The 18,200-nt window shown below is 36.5% G+C and overlaps 1 protein-coding gene across 2 annotated transcripts in view; it reads left to right on the top strand.

Moving 5' to 3' along the window:
* LOC118019981 (ankyrin-3) overlaps positions 1 to 18,200 on the top strand; it is a 331,347-nt gene that overhangs the window by 296,848 nt on the left and 16,299 nt on the right. The window contains exons 14-21 of one of the 2 annotated variants that reach the window (XM_035019738.1): positions 211 to 285; positions 3,366 to 3,497; positions 4,376 to 4,519; positions 7,213 to 7,521; positions 7,801 to 7,891; positions 9,846 to 10,221; positions 11,948 to 11,998; positions 13,950 to 14,036. In XM_035019738.1, the coding sequence (XP_034875629.1) occupies positions 211 to 285; positions 3,366 to 3,497; positions 4,376 to 4,519; positions 7,213 to 7,521; positions 7,801 to 7,891; positions 9,846 to 10,221; positions 11,948 to 11,998; positions 13,950 to 14,036 (1,265 nt within the window). The remainder of the gene's footprint in view (positions 1 to 210; positions 286 to 3,365; positions 3,498 to 4,375; positions 4,520 to 7,212; positions 7,522 to 7,800; positions 7,892 to 9,845; positions 10,222 to 11,947; positions 11,999 to 13,949; positions 14,037 to 18,200) is intronic. The other variant, XM_035019746.1, reaches the window with a different exon arrangement.

Raw genomic sequence — 18,200 nt, 5'->3', positions numbered from 1 at the left:
TAAGCATCCATGTAGTCTCACATCTGGCCGGGGCAGGTGACAATCAAGTGAGCCATGTGAAAAGACAAGTGTTCATGTAGGTGACTAGGACACATTTAAGTGTACAGTGTTAGCATTAGTCTCTGTAAAATCTGAGTACTGCTAAAAAACAATTTTCCGGTATCGTGTCTTTCTTGATGATTATTTTAATTAAGAAATTGTAAATCGTAGGTCCACAGAGTCCATGTGAACGGACAGATATCAGGATGGCAATAGTAGCTGATCACCTGGGACTTAGTTGGACAGGTAAGTGCGCACACTCCTGAGTGAAACGAATACAGTGTCTTGATTTCTTTGTCTTACTCACAAGGGGTTCGTTACAAAAAACAGAAGCAAGCAACAAGTAGAAAACAAAACAAAACATTTTTACCATCCACAATTCTACCTACCCAGAGATAATTGTCGATAATACCTTACATCCTGTGTTTTTCAAAGTTTTCTTCAATGCACATACACTAAAGAATAGAAATTTAAATCTTACTTTACTTTAAAGGGAGGCACTTTCTTCACACTGCCATTTCTGGTAATAGAAGATAACATTTTACCTAGTAGTAAATTTATTTTCTGGGGTCAAGGAAAGCACAATTAAGGCCTATGACTTTTAAGTAATCCAAAACTTTAAAATGGTGTATTCCCATAGAGCAGCTCTCTCGGGCAACCGTTCAATTAACCCGTGCCTGTGTTTCCCAAATGTTAATCGCTCGTGAGTCATCTTCACGGTTTTTATGATATACACAGATTGTGTGTTTATTTCCCTGAGACTTTTCTTTAAGCAGACTCACTCTCATGCCCAAAGATTTATTTAAAAGGAAATCTTACATCTTTGCTAGAGGAAAACAAGGATCATTTTCAATAACTACATAAACAAGAAAATAAGGGAATGAGGAAGTTGAACATTTCAATTACAATTTTTTAAGTAGGATACACGTACAGAAACTCATTCAGTTTACAAAAGTCATTGAGTTTGGTGAGATGAATGAAACTGTTTATGATCCGTGTGTAGAAAAGGAATATTTAGCTTGATTTCACTTCATTACAGATGAAGATAAGATTCTGTGTCATTTGGACAATTCTGCTTTGTAGATTTGATGTTAACTGGGCCTCCAAAATCCTACCTCTCATGAATCAGAGAAATTTTAAGTTCTAGACGTTGAGTGTATGTTTTTAATACTCAGCCAAAAAAACACAGTAGCTTAAAATATAAATGTCAACCATTGTCATATCTAAGTCATCTTGTATACCCTCCGTGATAGTCTATGCTCAGGGAAAGAATTATCTCTGCTATTAAAAGGGAGAATATGAAACGAGATAATGGCAAACAAGGTCAGCTACATTTTCTTTAAATGGCCTAAGTCCTGCCCTCACCCCCAACTTATTAAACCTTCCTGTCTCCTTCCACCCAGCCTCTGCTCTCAGGCATGCTGCTAACAACCAGGAGCCTAGTGGTACTCTGAGAAGACAGGTGGTCTGAGTAATCCTAAGCAGCTTGTTGAGAGTTAATAGCAATTCGTTATATATAAATATTTGCTAACATAAAATTAATAATAATTATATTTTAACATCAGACATTGTGATCTGAAAATACAGTGGAGCAAATGTTGGGTTTGCAGTATTATACGCCCATACTATTAGATTATTTACCTTAGACAAATCCAGTCCTTAAGTCTGTCAGAGTAAATTTTGGGGGAAGATGTGACATAAAGCTATTAAACTGTAAAATTCTTAGCGACAGCGTGTCTTTGCTCTTCACTGGATCACTAGACAGAGGATACAGTTGGGTCATAAGGGCGTGTTGGATGGTAAGGAGTATTGTCTCTTAAAGCACAAAGGGATGAAGATCTTAAAAGAAATTTAACTTTGTCATTTGAATTACTATCTGCTCAGCGAAGATTGTCATTAAAATTATCAATTAGAAGAGCAAAATTTAATCCTGTCCCTCAGAACCACTGTTAACATCTTAATGTACTTTGATTTTTGTATAAAAAGCTTTAAAATGTTATATACACCATGTAATTTTTTGCTTTTTTATTTGTTATTACCTAGTTTCCACAAAATTGCATATTCTATGATCTTGGTTTTCATGGATAAATAACATCTAGCATACATACTTTATAATGGTGTTTTTCTAACTTTGGGTCACAGTGCACTCCTGAGTCATGAAATCAATACATACTTTGGTTTTGTTTTTAATAGAATAGAATGGGGGGAAATGTCTGTGTATTACATGTATTAAGGCTAAGTTTTGCTTCTTGAAGATCTGGTTTCATTTATATAAACATTGCGCTATACAATGTATATCTAATTGTAAGCCATGATCAAAACAGTTCACAAGTCTGCATTAACTCAATTAACTCTTCTTTTGTTCAACATTTGGATTGTTTTCCGTTTTTTAATAGTACAAGCCTGAGATAAATATTCATGTGTGTAAATCATTGTGCCCAACCCAATGTATCATCACGAGAGTTCCTAGAAGTGAAATCGCTTGATCAAAGGATCTGGAGTTTTTTGAGCCTCTGCATGCATTTCGTCAAATGCTAGAAATATTTAAGCAGGGTAGAATCTTGACCAATTTCTTTTCCATAGGAGGATTTTTTTTTTTTCCCATTTATTTCTAGAATCACTTAAAGTAATACATACCTGAGGATTTTTTTTTAACTGTACAGGAAATATACAGTGAAAAGTCAGGCTCCTTCTCATCTTCGACTCCTGTTTCCAGAGGGAGCTGCTAATGCTCACACGTATCTTCCCAAAAACACTCTCTGATTGACAAGGACGAGCATACGTGTATACACATTTAGGTGGACGCAAAGCTATTTCCCTTTTATTTGTTAGACAAGTGGTAGCATAGCGCAGACAGCAATCTGGACTGTAGTCATCATTTAACCTCCCAAGTGAATTGCTGAAGGCACATTACCAGCATCTCTTGTGCCCTATTTATGGGTGTGTATCCCTGCCCATCTTATATGAGGCTTGAGCAAAGTGCAAAGAATAATTTGGCTGAATTCAATTCAATTTAATTTAATAAATTAAAAGAATCCAGCAACATCCTCTTCGTACAGATCAAGAATCTTTATAAAAGAATCTCTCAAGAGGGAATCTAATTGTAACTAAGCAGTTATCTCAGGAGAGTTAAGTCCAGTCTGTGTGTGATCACGACTTCCCTGTAAAAGCAAGCGTGTAAAGATTAATGCGCAAGGCTGGACTGGGTTTTACTATACAATTCCTTTGTGTGTGCGTGTGTGTGTGGCAGTTGAGCATTACGTTTATGAAACATATGTGATAAAAGTAGAATGTGAAATCTTAGTAACTCTTTTTCTTTTCTACAGAACTGGCAAGGGAACTGAATTTTTCAGTGGATGAAATCAATCAAATACGTGTGGAAAATCCAAATTCTTTAATTTCTCAAAGCTTCATGTTATTAAAAAAATGGGTTACCAGAGACGGAAAAAATGCTACAAGTATGCTGACATTATATTACTTTAACTTTCAAAACTGCATATATTCAGTATTTTAGATAAGCCTACTGTTAATAGACCAGAGTAATCATAAAGTAATAGCAAGTCTTTTGCAGTTATACTTGTTTAATTTAGCGCTAATATTCTAAACACCTGTCTTTAGGAAGCTTCTTAAGAAAGCAGGTAGTGGTGAATTTGTTGCATTTTGTCTTTCGTTCTCTCCGTGACCATCAAAAATGAAAATCGAATTCTAGCTGTTAAATCATGGGGTAGTAGTCAGAAACACTCTGAGGCTACTGCTGTGGCCAGAGCTAGAAGCACAGGGAGAAAAAGAAAGAAGGATAGGATCAAATCATTTTATTCAGCTTCAACTGTGCTGCAGAGAATTCTCCAGTATTTTTAGGTTCGGCTTGGTTTGGGGGGGCGGGGAGTGGTGCTATACTACAGCAATGTGAAATAAGTTATTGTGGGTTTGCCTGTGTCAGCCTGACCTTAGTAAGTCATTAAAATGCTAAGCATCAGATATGAGGGTGATCTATTTTGACAGTCTAAAAGGAGAGGAACATGTTTAAAATTTTAATAGATCCCCTCGTAACTAAAAGGAGTCTAGCTATTTTGAGGCCCATCTGCTCAGCATCGTACCGTGGAATGAATGTTGCTGTCACCACACATAGCTTCACAAAGTGATTCTTAAGACCCTGACATGACGTCCCTGTAACACCGAGCTTTCTGAGCCCTCTGCATGGTAATATGGCAGAGCCTCAGTGAGAAGGAGCTAAACCACTAGGAGGGTCGAGAACGCCATGCTTTTGTGTGGATATTGGGATGACTGGAAGAAAATAATTTAATCGGGTTTTCAACCCTTTTTTCTCCTTTTTCAGCTGATGCCTTAACTTCGGTCTTGACAAAAATTAATCGAATAGATATAGTGACTCTCCTAGAAGGACCAATATTTGATTATGGAAATATTTCAGGCACCAGAAGTTTTGCAGATGAGAACAATGTTTTCCATGACCCTGTTGATGGTAATTGAATTTAGTGTTCATATTTATTTAATCATTTGATAAAATTTGAAAGTGTGTAGGACAAGGCAGTCACTTAAAACCAACTAAATTGTGATTTGCTTGACTTAATTTCTCATTTTCACAGCATTTTCTCTACTAGAGTCTGCAGGTAAACACTCTGATAGAACAAACTTGATAAATTTCTGTTATAGTAAATACAAATAATGAGGTATAAAAGCATAGGTTAACTGAATTGGCATTTCAAATATTTTACATGACCAAGTGGAAGGAAATTTAATACCTGGAGAATGCATTGTTTTTGTCATTTTCACATTAACCTAAAAAACGAGTGAACTCTTTTCTTTACATGTTGATAAGACCAAACAACCGAGGTACTGGGTCAGGTTTAGGCATATTCCTGTTTGAATTCCTGTTTGGGGGGGCCAAGTATTTAAGCATGTACTGAAAAAATCTAATGCATCACTCAAAAACATGTTTTACTTATGTGGCATATTTTAACTTTATATGCTTCCATTTATTGTTTGGAAAAACCCTGCCTGATCTATCATATATAAAAGTCAGTGTCATTTCTAATTCAGTGAGCACAGATGTCACTAATAACATAGTAATTCCTTTTTTACATTAGCTTAATTTATATAAGAATATCATCATCTTTCCTTCAGTATGTAAATTGGGGCATTTTTTTAATCAAAGTATCAAAAAGTATAACAAATACTTTACTATGTTTTTCAAGGTGCTTGTCTTGCTTTACAAATGGAAATTTATTCCTATAATGAATTTTGAGTAAAACATGATGATGGTGTGGAAGTAGAAAGAAGAGCTTAGGGATATTTTTCTACTATCCCCAGTTTTGAAAAATATGGTGTTTTTCCCCCATTTTTTAAACTGGCAAAGTTAGACTAACAAAAATTAACAACTTCTAGTTCTAGATATATTATGTAGCAAAGTTGTTAAATTCTTAAAAAGTTTCTGCTTGCTAAAGTTAAAGTCAACAGAAAATTTATAGCATACTTTATTATCCACATAACACAATGGGCAATAATGTCAAAAGTGGTTTCTTTTTAAGCTTATAAATGCCACAGAACCTTGGAAAAAAGCTCTCTTCAAGGCCTCATCTTATATGTAAGACCATGTAATGGGAGACAGCCTCTTTTTGCACTAAAGGTAGACCATTGTTATATCAAATTCTGAATTATTGCCAAGTTATAGTTTATGGAATCTTTTAATATTCTTTTTGGGGAAAAATTTTTTAAGAAAATACCTAACAAACAAACAAAAAAAAAAGGAAAAAGAAAAGAAAGAACTAACAAGCAAGATAACCAGAAAATAATGGAAATAGTCAATAGAATTGAAAGCTTTATTTATTTTTAACATTTTAAAATCATTAAATAAATTCACAAGAATTTTTCGTGGCTACATCTTAATATTTTATGTTTCTTATTTTAAAAAATCATAGGGAAATTTAGGAATGTGTGTATGAAGTAAATTTCACTTATGCAGATTATAAACCTCAGCTAATCTCAGCCAGCTTTTCAACAAGATTCTGGTTTATAGGTGACTATACTTACCTATAGCAGTTTGAATTTACAACAAAAGCTAAGTTGGTATTTGTCACGGACTGATGGGAAAATTAGGCTCTCATTTTGTAAACCATTGATTCAGAAAATGTGCTTGGCTGCCTTTTTTTCCTGTCTCTCCTCTTTGTTGAACTTTTATGAAACCTCCTTTCCTCACCATGACCAGACCATTGTTGACTTCTCTCTCTGCTGAAGGAGAAAAATATTCCCTTTGTCCACACAGTGAAGGTTAAAACAAGGGAATTGTTTCCTACTTCCCCTCTCAGTAGGCTGGGGAATAAATAAACCTCCGTGTTTCACAGTATTGTCGTGAATATTCAGAGAGCTCTTTGCAAATGGCTTTCTTCCTGTCTCTGTTGTGTATCATTTCTTTTTTCTCTTTATTTGATTTGTGGTTCTGAGTGGACCTCTCTCACCAAGTTCACTAAGACCTCCATATACACCACAACCCTTTCATCTCTGTCACATTATGACACCTGAAGATTTTCCTTGGAGTCTTTTCTACTTTATCTGCTTTTTAAATCCTTTTCCTAACATCTTTTTAGATTTTTTTTCCCAGTGCTACTGCTCTAAAATCTAATAATAATTTCCTTCCAAAGATTAAATGTATTTTCCTTCACGGTAAATTTCAAGTGAATAAAAGTGAGAATTAGAGTTGGATAGCATTGCTCATATGTAAAGCTCTTAAAATAAGTTATAAGTGACTTATGAAATTTGGTTTCTTGTGGCTTGCTGTATGCAGTCCACCACAATATGGAATTTTGCATGCTAAAAGTAGAAAGATAACAAATTTGGCCATGGAATAAGTGTATCTTATATAACGATAGCTAATTTTGTATTGGATTGAACTAGTCTGTATATTTAAGTTATTGTATTGAAATTATCAAAATTGATAGAAATCATTTATATCTTAATTAGTATTCTGTTTTATTATAGTGCGCACTAGTCTTTTATTTCATTGTATTACATTTAATTGAACTAAACCAATAAATTTATGAACATTATTCTGTAACTCATCATACATTTTCATACCTGATATAATTTAATTCATTCCATGTGTTTTGTTTGCTGTACTCTAATTCATTCCAGTCAGTCCGAATGTACTGTCTTCCATAGGTTATCCTTCCCTTCAAGTGGAACTGGAAACTCCCACAGGGTTGCACTACACACCACCCACCCCTTTCCAGCAAGATGATTATTTTAGCGATATCTCTAGCATAGAGTCTCCCCTTAGAACCCCCAGTAGACTGAGTGATGGGCTAGTGCCTTCCCAGGGGAACATAGAGAATTCAGCAGATGGACCTCCAGTTGTAACTGCAGAAGACACTTCCTTAGAAGACAGCAAACTTGAAGACTCAATGCCTTTAACAGAAATGCCTGATGCAGTGGATGTAGATGAGAGCCAGTTGGAGAATGTATGTCTAAGTGAGTATCCTCAATACCTCGGAAGTATGGCTGGGGTCCCAAAAGATGTTAAACCAGCAGAGCCATTCAAACAGCCTAGTAAAATAGGAGTAAGCTCTGAGCAGCAAGAGAAAGGAAAATCTGGTCCTGATGAGGAGATGACGGAAGAAAAACTCAAATCTCTATTTGAGGACATTCAACTTGAAGAAGGAGTAGAGTCTGAGGAGATGACAGAAGAAAAAGTACAGGCTATTCTTAAACGTGTTCAGCAAGCAGAACTGGAAATGTCTTCAATTTCAGGTTGGCAGAACGAGACATCAAGTGGAAACCTAGAGTCCTCTGCTCAAGCTCGAAGAATAACTGGTGGGTTACTAGAACGGCTGGATGACAGGTATGGCTCCGTTTCAGAAAATAGAAAAGCGAATCACAGGTTACATGTTAGTTAACTGTTTGTTTTAAATACCTGCTTTTTAGCAATTACTCTTTTTCTAAATCACCATTCCAGTTTGGGGATAATACCTGCCTTAAAGGTTGGTTCATTCTGCTAATCCGGAGAGGGAAAGTTACATGACATCCGACTCTTGATCGCAGCTCAGTTCTTGAAATCATGGTTGTGAGTTCAAGAAATCACAGCCAGCCCCCTGCTGGGCTCCATGCTGGGTGTGGAGCCTACTAAAATAAATAAATAAATAAAACAAAACAAAAAAACAACTCCTGATAGCCTGAAGTAAAATGCAAACAGTTTTACATGCATGCCAAAGATGTATATGTTTACTTTAGAAGACTGCTCTTTTCTAGTTTATTACTTGCATTATTCTTTTCACAAAGCCAATAAGTAATGCACTTTCAAAATAATGTAATAAATAAAACCCCATGTCTTTTACAAATATGAACATTTCTATTGTTTCCTGACTTCAAACATAATATGCTTATTATGCAAACTTTAAAACACAGATGTAAAAGGTCAAAACCCCATCATCTAGCAATAACTGCCACTAAAATTTGAGATTTTTAAGATTTCTTTTACATACATTTTTCTAAATGTCTTAATGTAGAAAATGCAGAGAAGCAAAAAGAAAAGTTATCGGTCCTCCTACCGTACTAAGAAAACACTTAACATTGTATATCCTTCTTTTTTCCTACATGAACATTTTATGTAATTTGCAACATTGCATATGTAATTCTTCACTCCAAATAATATTGCCATGGTGGACACTTGATTACGACCAAAATAATTCCCTAATCATGAATCTAGTTCTTTTTTATAGTGAACTTACTCTAGGAAGGTGAGAATCTAGTGTCCTTCAGATATTGGTTCAAATCCCACCAGCATTAGGTTTGCACTTTGTGACTCTGGATGAATTTCTGAGCTCTAAGAATGTCAGTCTAATCAGCTTTAAAAACTGGAATACTGCTGCTTTCCTCAAGCAGGTTTACAGATTGGAAAAGAAAGCCTATAGAAGGGCTACCGGATGACTGGTACAAATAGTCTCTCAGTACTAGTTGGCATTATTTTTATTTATGCATACATCAGACTAAAATATATTTTACTTCAGTGGCAACTAGTGATAACCTCAGGGTTTTTTGCATCCAACTTAAATTTCTTTCATAACCATATTTAATATTTTCACATTGCTGATAAGCTTCTTGCTCGATAAAAATTCCCAAAGAGGGAGTTTATAACATTTTGCAAAAAGGAGTCTAGAAGATTCCTGTAGAAGAATGGTAAGTCCAAAGAATTCTGTGTTCAGCCTACCAGACTGTTGCAAAGACAACAAATAGTACTAATTTTGATGTCTGTGTTCTAATATAGTCACGTAATCTATAGTTGCACAGCAGGAAATAGATACATTTAGATTATAGCAAAGTCAGGATGGCAGGATTCACAACTGGAAACCCATCCAAAGACTGAAATGTGGGATGCTTGGGGTTGCCAGAGCTCTCCAAACAGGAATGCATTTGATTCTCAGCCAGCAGTTTTTTCCCTGGGCAATGCGAAAGCCTTTTGCAGTATCCTCCTCCTCTTTTAGATCGGTGGGTCTGGAACTCTGGGTATGTCCATGAACCTCTCAAGATGACTTTTAAAAATCTCAAATCCAAGTAGCTGTAGCAGTGCAATTAAACAAAACAAAACAGAAACTAGGCAGGTTGGGAATTGGGGTGTGGGGGAAGCCTGGTCCTCACCCCCAAACCCATGATCGCCCCTCACACAGCAGGTTTTTCATGCCTTTCTATTTTATGCCTATAAAAGTGATTTAAAACATGGTTGTTAAAATTTAGAGCTTCTAAAGCCCATTTTCAGCCATGTATTACCATTGTAAATTTCCACATTTTCTCTTTTGCAGCCCTGATCAGTGTCGAGATTCTATTACCTCATATCTCAAAGGAGAACCTGGGAAATTTGAAGCAAATGGGAGCCATGCAGAAATCACTCCAGAGGCAAAGACAAAACCCTACTTTCCAGAATCCCAAAATGATGTAGGGAAACAGAGTGCTAAGGAAACTCTGAAACCAAAAATACATGGATCTGGTCGTGTGGAGGAACCAGCATCATCACTAGCAGCCTATCAGAAAGCTCTAGAAGAAACCAACAAGTTTGTAATTGAAGAGCCTAAACCCTGTGTGCCTGTCAGTATGAAAAAGATGAGTAGGACTCCTGCAGATGGCAAGCCAAGGCTTAACCTGCACGAAGAAGAGGGGTCCAGTGGGTCTGAGCAAAAGGTATGCAGTCCAGTTATCTGATACACTGTCAGTTAAGCCAAGAGTACTGATGCTTCACGTCCTTTGATTAATCTTGTAACACTGGGCCCAAGGTTCTTTACTATTTCCAAATTATCAGAGCTAACACTAATGGCGGGGCTGAAGAAAGCACTAGGTAAAACACATACTCTTTGATTATATTTTTCATTCACTGAGTAGGAAAAAGGGAGAAGCATCTCTTCAGCCCTTTTTCAGGAGAAAAAAGAACCACAGAGATGTTATGTTTAAGGTCCAGTGGTAATTTTGTCTAGGATTTGGATTTGGGTTTCCTAACTCCCAGCCCAGTCTTCTTTCTTATGGAAGGAGGATAATTATTCTGACTTTTCCTGGTTCTTCTGCATAATTTAGAGTTTATAGCGTGTGACCCATCTAAGAGTTCTACCCTATAAGGTCTGTTGTCTGAAAGCATGTTTTAAAAATTAAACCCAGTGTCCAAGCCTGATATGAGGTGGGTATATACGACTGTTGGTTGACATTTAGAAATTTGAAGTTAGAGGTTTGTTCATCTAAGTCGATAATTATCTTAATATTTGTTTTCAATAATTTTAAAGGCTTACTGTCATAGAATTATTTGCTTGCACTTTGTACTTAAAACATGTTTACCATCTAATAGATTTTTTTTTCATTCTTTGAGGTTTACCACTTTTAGATATTAAAAAATTTTGAACTAAAATTTATAATTCATAGATGGATATAAGAAAATAAAAATTAGTTCCATTTCCTACACGTTTTTTTTACTGCTTTTTGCTCTCTCAGTCGTATCTTTTCCTGAACCATGCAGTAGGTATAGGCTGAGACATGGACATCTTGGAATCGTAGCACTTGCAGTTTTCCCTAAAACATCCAGTGGTGCTTAAGACCTACTGCAGTGTTTGGGATTAAAAAAAAAAACAAAACAAAAAAAACCCCAAGTCTTTTATAAAATAGCAAGTCCATGATTAAGTCATGGTTTACAAAAACTTTATTAATAAACTCCCAGTCACTGAGGAGCTAATGATCAGCTGATCAATTAATCATATCCTTTCCTTTTCCCTTCTGCAGGCTATCTTTTGACCATTTTCCTGTGTGTTAGGAGGGAAAGTGAGAGGGAGTAAAATTCTCAGGCCTTCCTTTCACTTCCTGACAAATGGGGTGTGAATATTGATTTCTTTCAGTTAATTCTTAGCATATTTAAGCAGTATGACCTTGGATGTTCCCTTTTAAAATGAGTCCACAAAATACAGAAGGAAGCAGTAACATTGTGATGTCTTAACTATGGAAGTTTACTATTAAAAATCCGTAGAGAAGCTCTGAAATCAAATGATTATCTAAATATAAATAAGCACTTGGTGTGTACACATTGGCTACTGGGGAACCGGGGAGAAGGCAAAAGAGGGTCTGAAATGAAAGTCTTAACCCTGAATGGAAGCTCAGCTGAGTTCATCAGTACTGGAACATAATTACTCTTAGTGTTTTCAAATTGCTATGAGATCGTGCTTTTGGTATTGGTTACAGGTCCTACTCTAATGCCTAAAAAGTTTTCATGAGCATAAAAGTTCTTAATGGAGTTAAAGTTTCTGGGACTTTCTGATCTCACTAGAAATCCCAAGATGTTCAGGATGTGTCTTTTTTGGCTAGACTGTAATAGAGTAGTCATCTGATGTATGGTCTCAGAAAACAGTCCCCTTTTTGTCCCCTAAAAAATCAGGTCAAAAGTCCGGGTGCGGCTCTTACACGGATGACTGCTTGCTGTTACAAGGTAAACTTCTGCTCTTTTCCACCTCTTTCCATGCAGTGACCCATGGCAAGCCATACTGAAACAATCCCGTTTGTCTGTCTACTAGTTACTCTCTTCGCCAATTCTAGAGAATTCTCTAAAACGAATCCTGATCAAGATTCTACTACCATCTTCTACCTTTCACCTTCAAATTAGCAGAGACTTGAGGCAGAAAGTAGAAACTAAACATTGGCCAAATGGACATTTTTCTTTCTGAAAGGGACTAGTCTCAGATGATTCTTGATAGGATTATAACGCAATTGATGTCTAGGTTTGGTAGTGTTTGCATTAACATATGTTCTGCTTTTCAATTTACCCAAGTGAAAACCTTTCCCCAGTTTACAATTCTGTGTATGAATAATTCAGATTGAATTTTCGTTTTTGCCTCATCTAATCTGTTGATCCCTGAATGCTGATTGGGAATTCTTTTCTTTCACAATATGAATTCCTCTTTCTGCCTTTTTGAGCTGTTTCAGTGCCTCCTTTCACAATACTGGGATCATTGTAAGTTTTCTGAATTTACAATCTTTTCTAAAACATTTTAAAAGAGGGAATTTAGCAGCCAATATCTTTGCAAGGAATAAACTTGAAAACTTTCCTTTTGACACCATACTCTTCAGTAGGGTATTTTGTTCAGGTGAAGTTTCTTAAAACGTTAGGGTTGATATTATATTTTAAAGTATTTGTTAAATGTACCTTGGGTGAAAAATAGTCTATTATCTGACAACATTTTTTAAAGAAACCTTTCTGCCACATTTTTAAAAAATATTTTATTTATTTGATAGAGATAGCGAGAGCAAGAACACAAGCAGGGGGAGTGGGGGAGGGAGAAGCAGGCTTCCCGCTGAGCAGGGAGCCCTATGCGGGGCTCGATCCCAGATGAAGGCAGATGCTTAATGACTGAGCCACCCAGGCACCCCATTGATAACATTTGACAATCACTTAAGCTAACACTTGTACCTCCTGTAACAATTTTACTTTTTTCCCCCTATTTTTACCAACACTGCCACTGATTTTTCCAATGGATATTAACTGCAGTTTCTATCTCCGGGACTCTCAGATTTGGGGCAACTAGCAAACTTAGAAAATAAAATGCCAGAACTATTTTCAGAATTCCACCATTAAAATTTAGAGATAAAATCATTCTTTTCCCTTTTTCTCATCTTTATTGCCGAAAAATTAATATTTTGTGTACTGCTTGTATTCTTGTCTATACTGTCTTCTTGTCTGTCAGATGTTTTTTCTGTCCTCGTTTCATATCAGATCTTTAAAATAAGACTCCAAGTTTTTACATGTTTTACATTATGTCTTCATTCATTTGCATAAACTCTTACTGAGCACCGATTGTGTGTTAGGAGCCAATTATGCTGCTAAAAATCTCCCAATATAAATACATGTGGCAAACTCTACTGATGTCAATTCTTTACTTTTTTATAAAGTTCAAAATAGGTTTTGATAAAGTTGTCAAATCTGACCAAAATTTCATAAAAATCAGATGCTATGCCTCTTTCTGTAGATCAAATGAAGCATAGCCATTCAGGTCAAATGTATAGAGATTTAAAACGAGTTTTAAATAATGAAAATTTATCTTCAAACTAATAATGAGTAGAATGTAGTTTCTGATACCAAAATGTCTCTTTTATAATTATTTTTATTTAATTACATTGATCTTTACCATATATATGCACACAAAGATCAATGTAATTAAATATATGTATTAATACACATACACACGTAATACATACATATACAGAGTCATTTCATTTTTTTCTTCCACTTAAATTTTTTTTTAAGATTCTCACAAATACATATCGTGATGTTCCTTAGCAGGGAAAACCAGCAAGTGAAAGTAATTCTTTTTTGATTTCCTTTCTCAGAATGTCTTTTATTTTAAATGTGATGGTAAAATTATCCTAAAAAATGCATTTATCAGGACTTGAAAGACAGTGAGAGTGATTCGAGCTCAGAGGAAGAACGGAGAGTCACTACCCGCGTTATTCGCCGGCGTTTGATTATAAAGGTATCCTGTAGCCGGATTGTGATGGGGCATTGCTATGGGATTAGAAAGTCCTTCCTTGTGGCCTTGAGAATTCAGCATGCTTGATAAGTAAGCGGCTCTATATATGCTTCTTCGCACATCTGAAAGCTTGTAAGAACCACCACGAAGAGGAAAGGGTCGTGTTGTATGGTAGTGAGTATTCAGTCTAGGCCTGTGTCTGACTCGTCGCAGCTGTAATTTTGTCTGAGAATTCTTGGCATTTGTATCCTGCCTTCCCTGAAAAAGTCTTGTATGTGAACAAAGATGTTATCTTGGTGAGAGAATAGTTCGTATCAAATGAAACGGTCAGTGGAGACGTCAGAGGCCACATGAGGTGTGAGGTCAGATGGAGAAGGACAACGAAATAATGAAAAGGCTCTCTCCTCGGTCTCAAATTCCTACTGCCTGAACTGCTCTTGAGTAAAAACCAGTTCTTTGTTGCCGATCAGTAGCTGAGAATTTGGTTATAGCCTGGCATGGATGTATGTGCCAAAAACAAAATCAGGCAAAACCTTCTAAAAAGGCTTTTAACTTGACTAACATACAGAAAATCAGGCTGTATTTGTAAGCATAGGAGGCATTGTTTTGCTGGATGTAAAAGTATCATCCTCCCCCTGTTGCAGCACAGCAATGAATAAACCTTCATTTCCCCCCCAAAGGCCTATGGAAGCACTGACTTTATATTCCTGGTCAGGTCGGGCAGAACGCTTCCCACAGTCTGCTGCTTGTCTTCATTACTCGACTCTGCCTTTAGAGAGAAATTTCCTGATGTTAGAATAACTGACTGCAGAAACCAGGAAGCCATTTTCAACACACAGGCCTTTGCATGTGGTCCAAATAACTTGAGGCTCCTCGGTTGACAGCTCTGGAAGGAAAGAAGGAAAGGAAGGGAAATATCTATTGAAAACCATTTATCAGATTTATCATCCCTTTCCAAAGTGTCAGGAAACCCATGAGAGAGTAGAGAAGTTGGCTTAGGTATCTAAAACTCCTGCTGCTTGTACTTTTCACGTAGATCAGATGAAAGAAGAGAAGAAAATCTGCCAAATCTGCTCTAGTGTAGGTTTTCTCAGGCTCTGGAAGCATTAGAGAAGAAAGTAAGTCCTTGTCTAAATCTTAAACTATCCCCAAATCAATCAATAGATAGCTATATATATTAAAAACAAAACAAAAGCATGAATCACTTCTTTGACAATTCCATCTAGGCAAGCCAAATTACTAATTGGTATCCAGCATATTTGCAAGTATTCACCCCGCTTATAAAATCTTCATAATCACTCACCTCCCACACATTCCCTGGGATTAGGGGAAAGAAATACTTAGTACAGGTTTTCTGAAGGAGTTAAAACTATACTCTTTGCTCAGTCAGGCTTTGCCCTTCCCAGAATCAACGTCTTCAAAAAATGATATTTTAAAGTGAAACGACCAGAAAAAGCGCACCAGACAAATCATCTTGTAACTTGCTTTTTATGCTTAATATACGACATACTCATGTTGCATCCAAATCCACCTCATTCCTTATAAAAGCTGCTCATTATAGAAGTTGAATCTCCTCTGTATAGGGCAGAAGAAAATAAACAGAATCCTGCAAAAAAAAAAGTGAGAGGGAGAGGATAAAGACGTTTTACTCTGAAGAGCACAAAAACAAAACAATAAAAACACAAAACCCACCAAATCAATGAGGGTTACTTCTCTTGGTCTTCTAGAATTCTAGACGTGCATTGGCAAGTTAGCTTTTAAGCAGTTTTGTCAGAATGTGTTATCTATATATTTGAACTTAATATATAATTATGTGTAATATATAAACATTTTTATTAAGAGCTTAAGTGTAAGAGAGAAAATTACACTACGATGGCTTCATAAAACAGAGGGGTCTATTCTCCCCAATTCCCCACTGCTTAAAGTTAGTGTAATTTTAGGGAGGTTGAGTGAAATGACCAGAGCATGGGTTTTATAAGTGGAGAGAGCATTGTATAAACAATAGAATCAAACAAACTTGGAGAAACCGAAAGCTAGCAAAAACAGCTATAATTAGGTATAACAAAAATCATTATAAATTACACATATAAGGATCCGGTTACTCGTTTTCTGTTCAGATTTTGGGGGCTGTTGGAAAGTGTCACACTTCTGTTGCTTTTCTTTTCACTCTATATGTTGCTATCTTTCTAATGTTAAAAGAGCTTGAAATTGCCATAATATACAGTACTTATGACACGGAAAACACCTCTGCCAAAAACATAATAGGAGAGTGTTAGGATGGAAAGGGATCATTGATACTAAAATCACTTCTTTTCTGAGATGACAAAACCTAGGGACTAGACGGTTGGCTTTACCCAAAACCACGCAGCAGAGCAGCAAGCAGTCTGGGACCCCCCCCCCCCCCCAGCCTGCTCTCCAGCCCTCCAGTGCAGTGCCTTCTACCTGCTTTTCCCTCCTTGCTAAGTTCTTTCTCTTCTAGAACAAATTATTAAGGAATAACTTTTCCTAGACCAAATTAGGCACTTGGCCACTTAAAACATTTCCAGTGGCATGGAACAGGGCTGCCGTGGGCTGTCTCTCCTGGAAATTATCTGATGAGACTGGAATGCTGAGAATTTGGCCTTCTTCACGGAGGTTGTCCAGCCTTGGGCCAGATGAGCATATTTAGACTGTTTGCCATAGTAATCCCTCTAGCACTCAGGCTCTCAGAGTTGAAAACCACTTTGGGGTTGTTCCGTCCCTCCCCGAGCTAGGTTGGGCTGCAGTGTCCACACCTGCAGGAGATGGGCTCCGGGCTTCATGACTGCAAGTCGAGGCCAATCCGTCCTCTTAGCCATTCAGTTTGTACAACTGATGGAGTGAAAGTATAATTTTATGGTTTTTCTCTTCAATTTCATATGCAGGTTCACCCATTTCTTCTGAAGTTTGTTTTTATATTTTTGTTTTTCATTTACTATTTTCAAGTCCCTAAGGAATGAGTCAAGTGAACAAACTCTTCTAATTGTGGGGGGATTTTTAGATTTTATAAGCACATCCATTTATTTTTATATAATTTGATAATATCATGGTGTTTTCAAATGCTTAGAAGCAGCTTGAGTAAATTAACTCGTCCTATGAGCTTGTTTATAGTATGTGCTAAGTTAGTGATTACAAAGACAAAAACATTAACTCACAGCCAAACTATTAGGAAGTTTGGTAAGATTCAAATAACTGAATTTTTATTATAATTCAGCTGTATTTTTATTTCTACTTCTGAACTTTACTAACCATATAAGTTTTCCCCAAATCATCAATCAAAAGTATATAAAGTTTGATCTACTCATTCCATTTCCCAGAGGTAACCACTGTTCCTGAGCTTCAGATTATTTTTATGTACATGTATTGGTATGTATATAAAATGTACATGTACATTATGTGCATGCATACACACATTCCCAGCAAGTGGGTTTCTCAGAATATAATAATGAGTTATACCATCACATAGTGCTTAGGAACTTGCTAAGTTTTATATGTCACAAATGTGATATCCATCCCATTTGGGGGGAAAGTTTAAGTTCTAATGTTACAGACATCAGAGCCAATTGGTACATCTCATACTGTTATTCCTTCCTTTTATTCAAGGACAGAGGAATAAAAATTATGAAATGCAATGCTTCCAGCAGAGGTCCAAAGGGAAGAACAGCTAGTCTTCATTAAGGTGGCCACCAGGGATGATACTGTGACACCATATGTGCTGTAATTTTCCTTTGAAATAGGAAAGAAAAAAGTGGGGGGGAGGTGTTGCCAAAAATAATGCCATCAACAAGACCTGGGGGGAACTTTTGCTTAGTTCAAAGTACAAACTGTTTTCTAGAACTTTAGGAACTAATTAGAGATTATTTTCTGTCATAAAGAAAGGCCCAAAAAAGACCTCTCCTGGGTACTACTTGGTCTCTAATATATTTGACAGAATTAAAGATGGATGATTTTTTTTTAAAACCATGTTTCCTGACTCCTTCCTGTCTTCCCTCTTTATCTAATCAGCCCCTCACTTATCCACTCCCCCAGTTTAGTGAGTTTCCACATCACCACGCAACTTACTTTGGCCTTAGTAAAGCACTAATTGACTGTATTTAATGGCCACTTAAGATTAAGAGAGGCATCTTTATCTTTAGCTGTACATAAGCA

This window comes from Mirounga leonina, unplaced genomic scaffold (assembly GCF_011800145.1).
Source record: "Mirounga leonina isolate KUSES-001 unplaced genomic scaffold, KU_Mleo_1.0 Mir_109, whole genome shotgun sequence".
In the NCBI taxonomy this organism is placed as follows: Eukaryota; Metazoa; Chordata; class Mammalia; order Carnivora; family Phocidae; genus Mirounga; species Mirounga leonina.
This window is presented reverse-complemented; position numbering and strand designations above follow the sequence as displayed.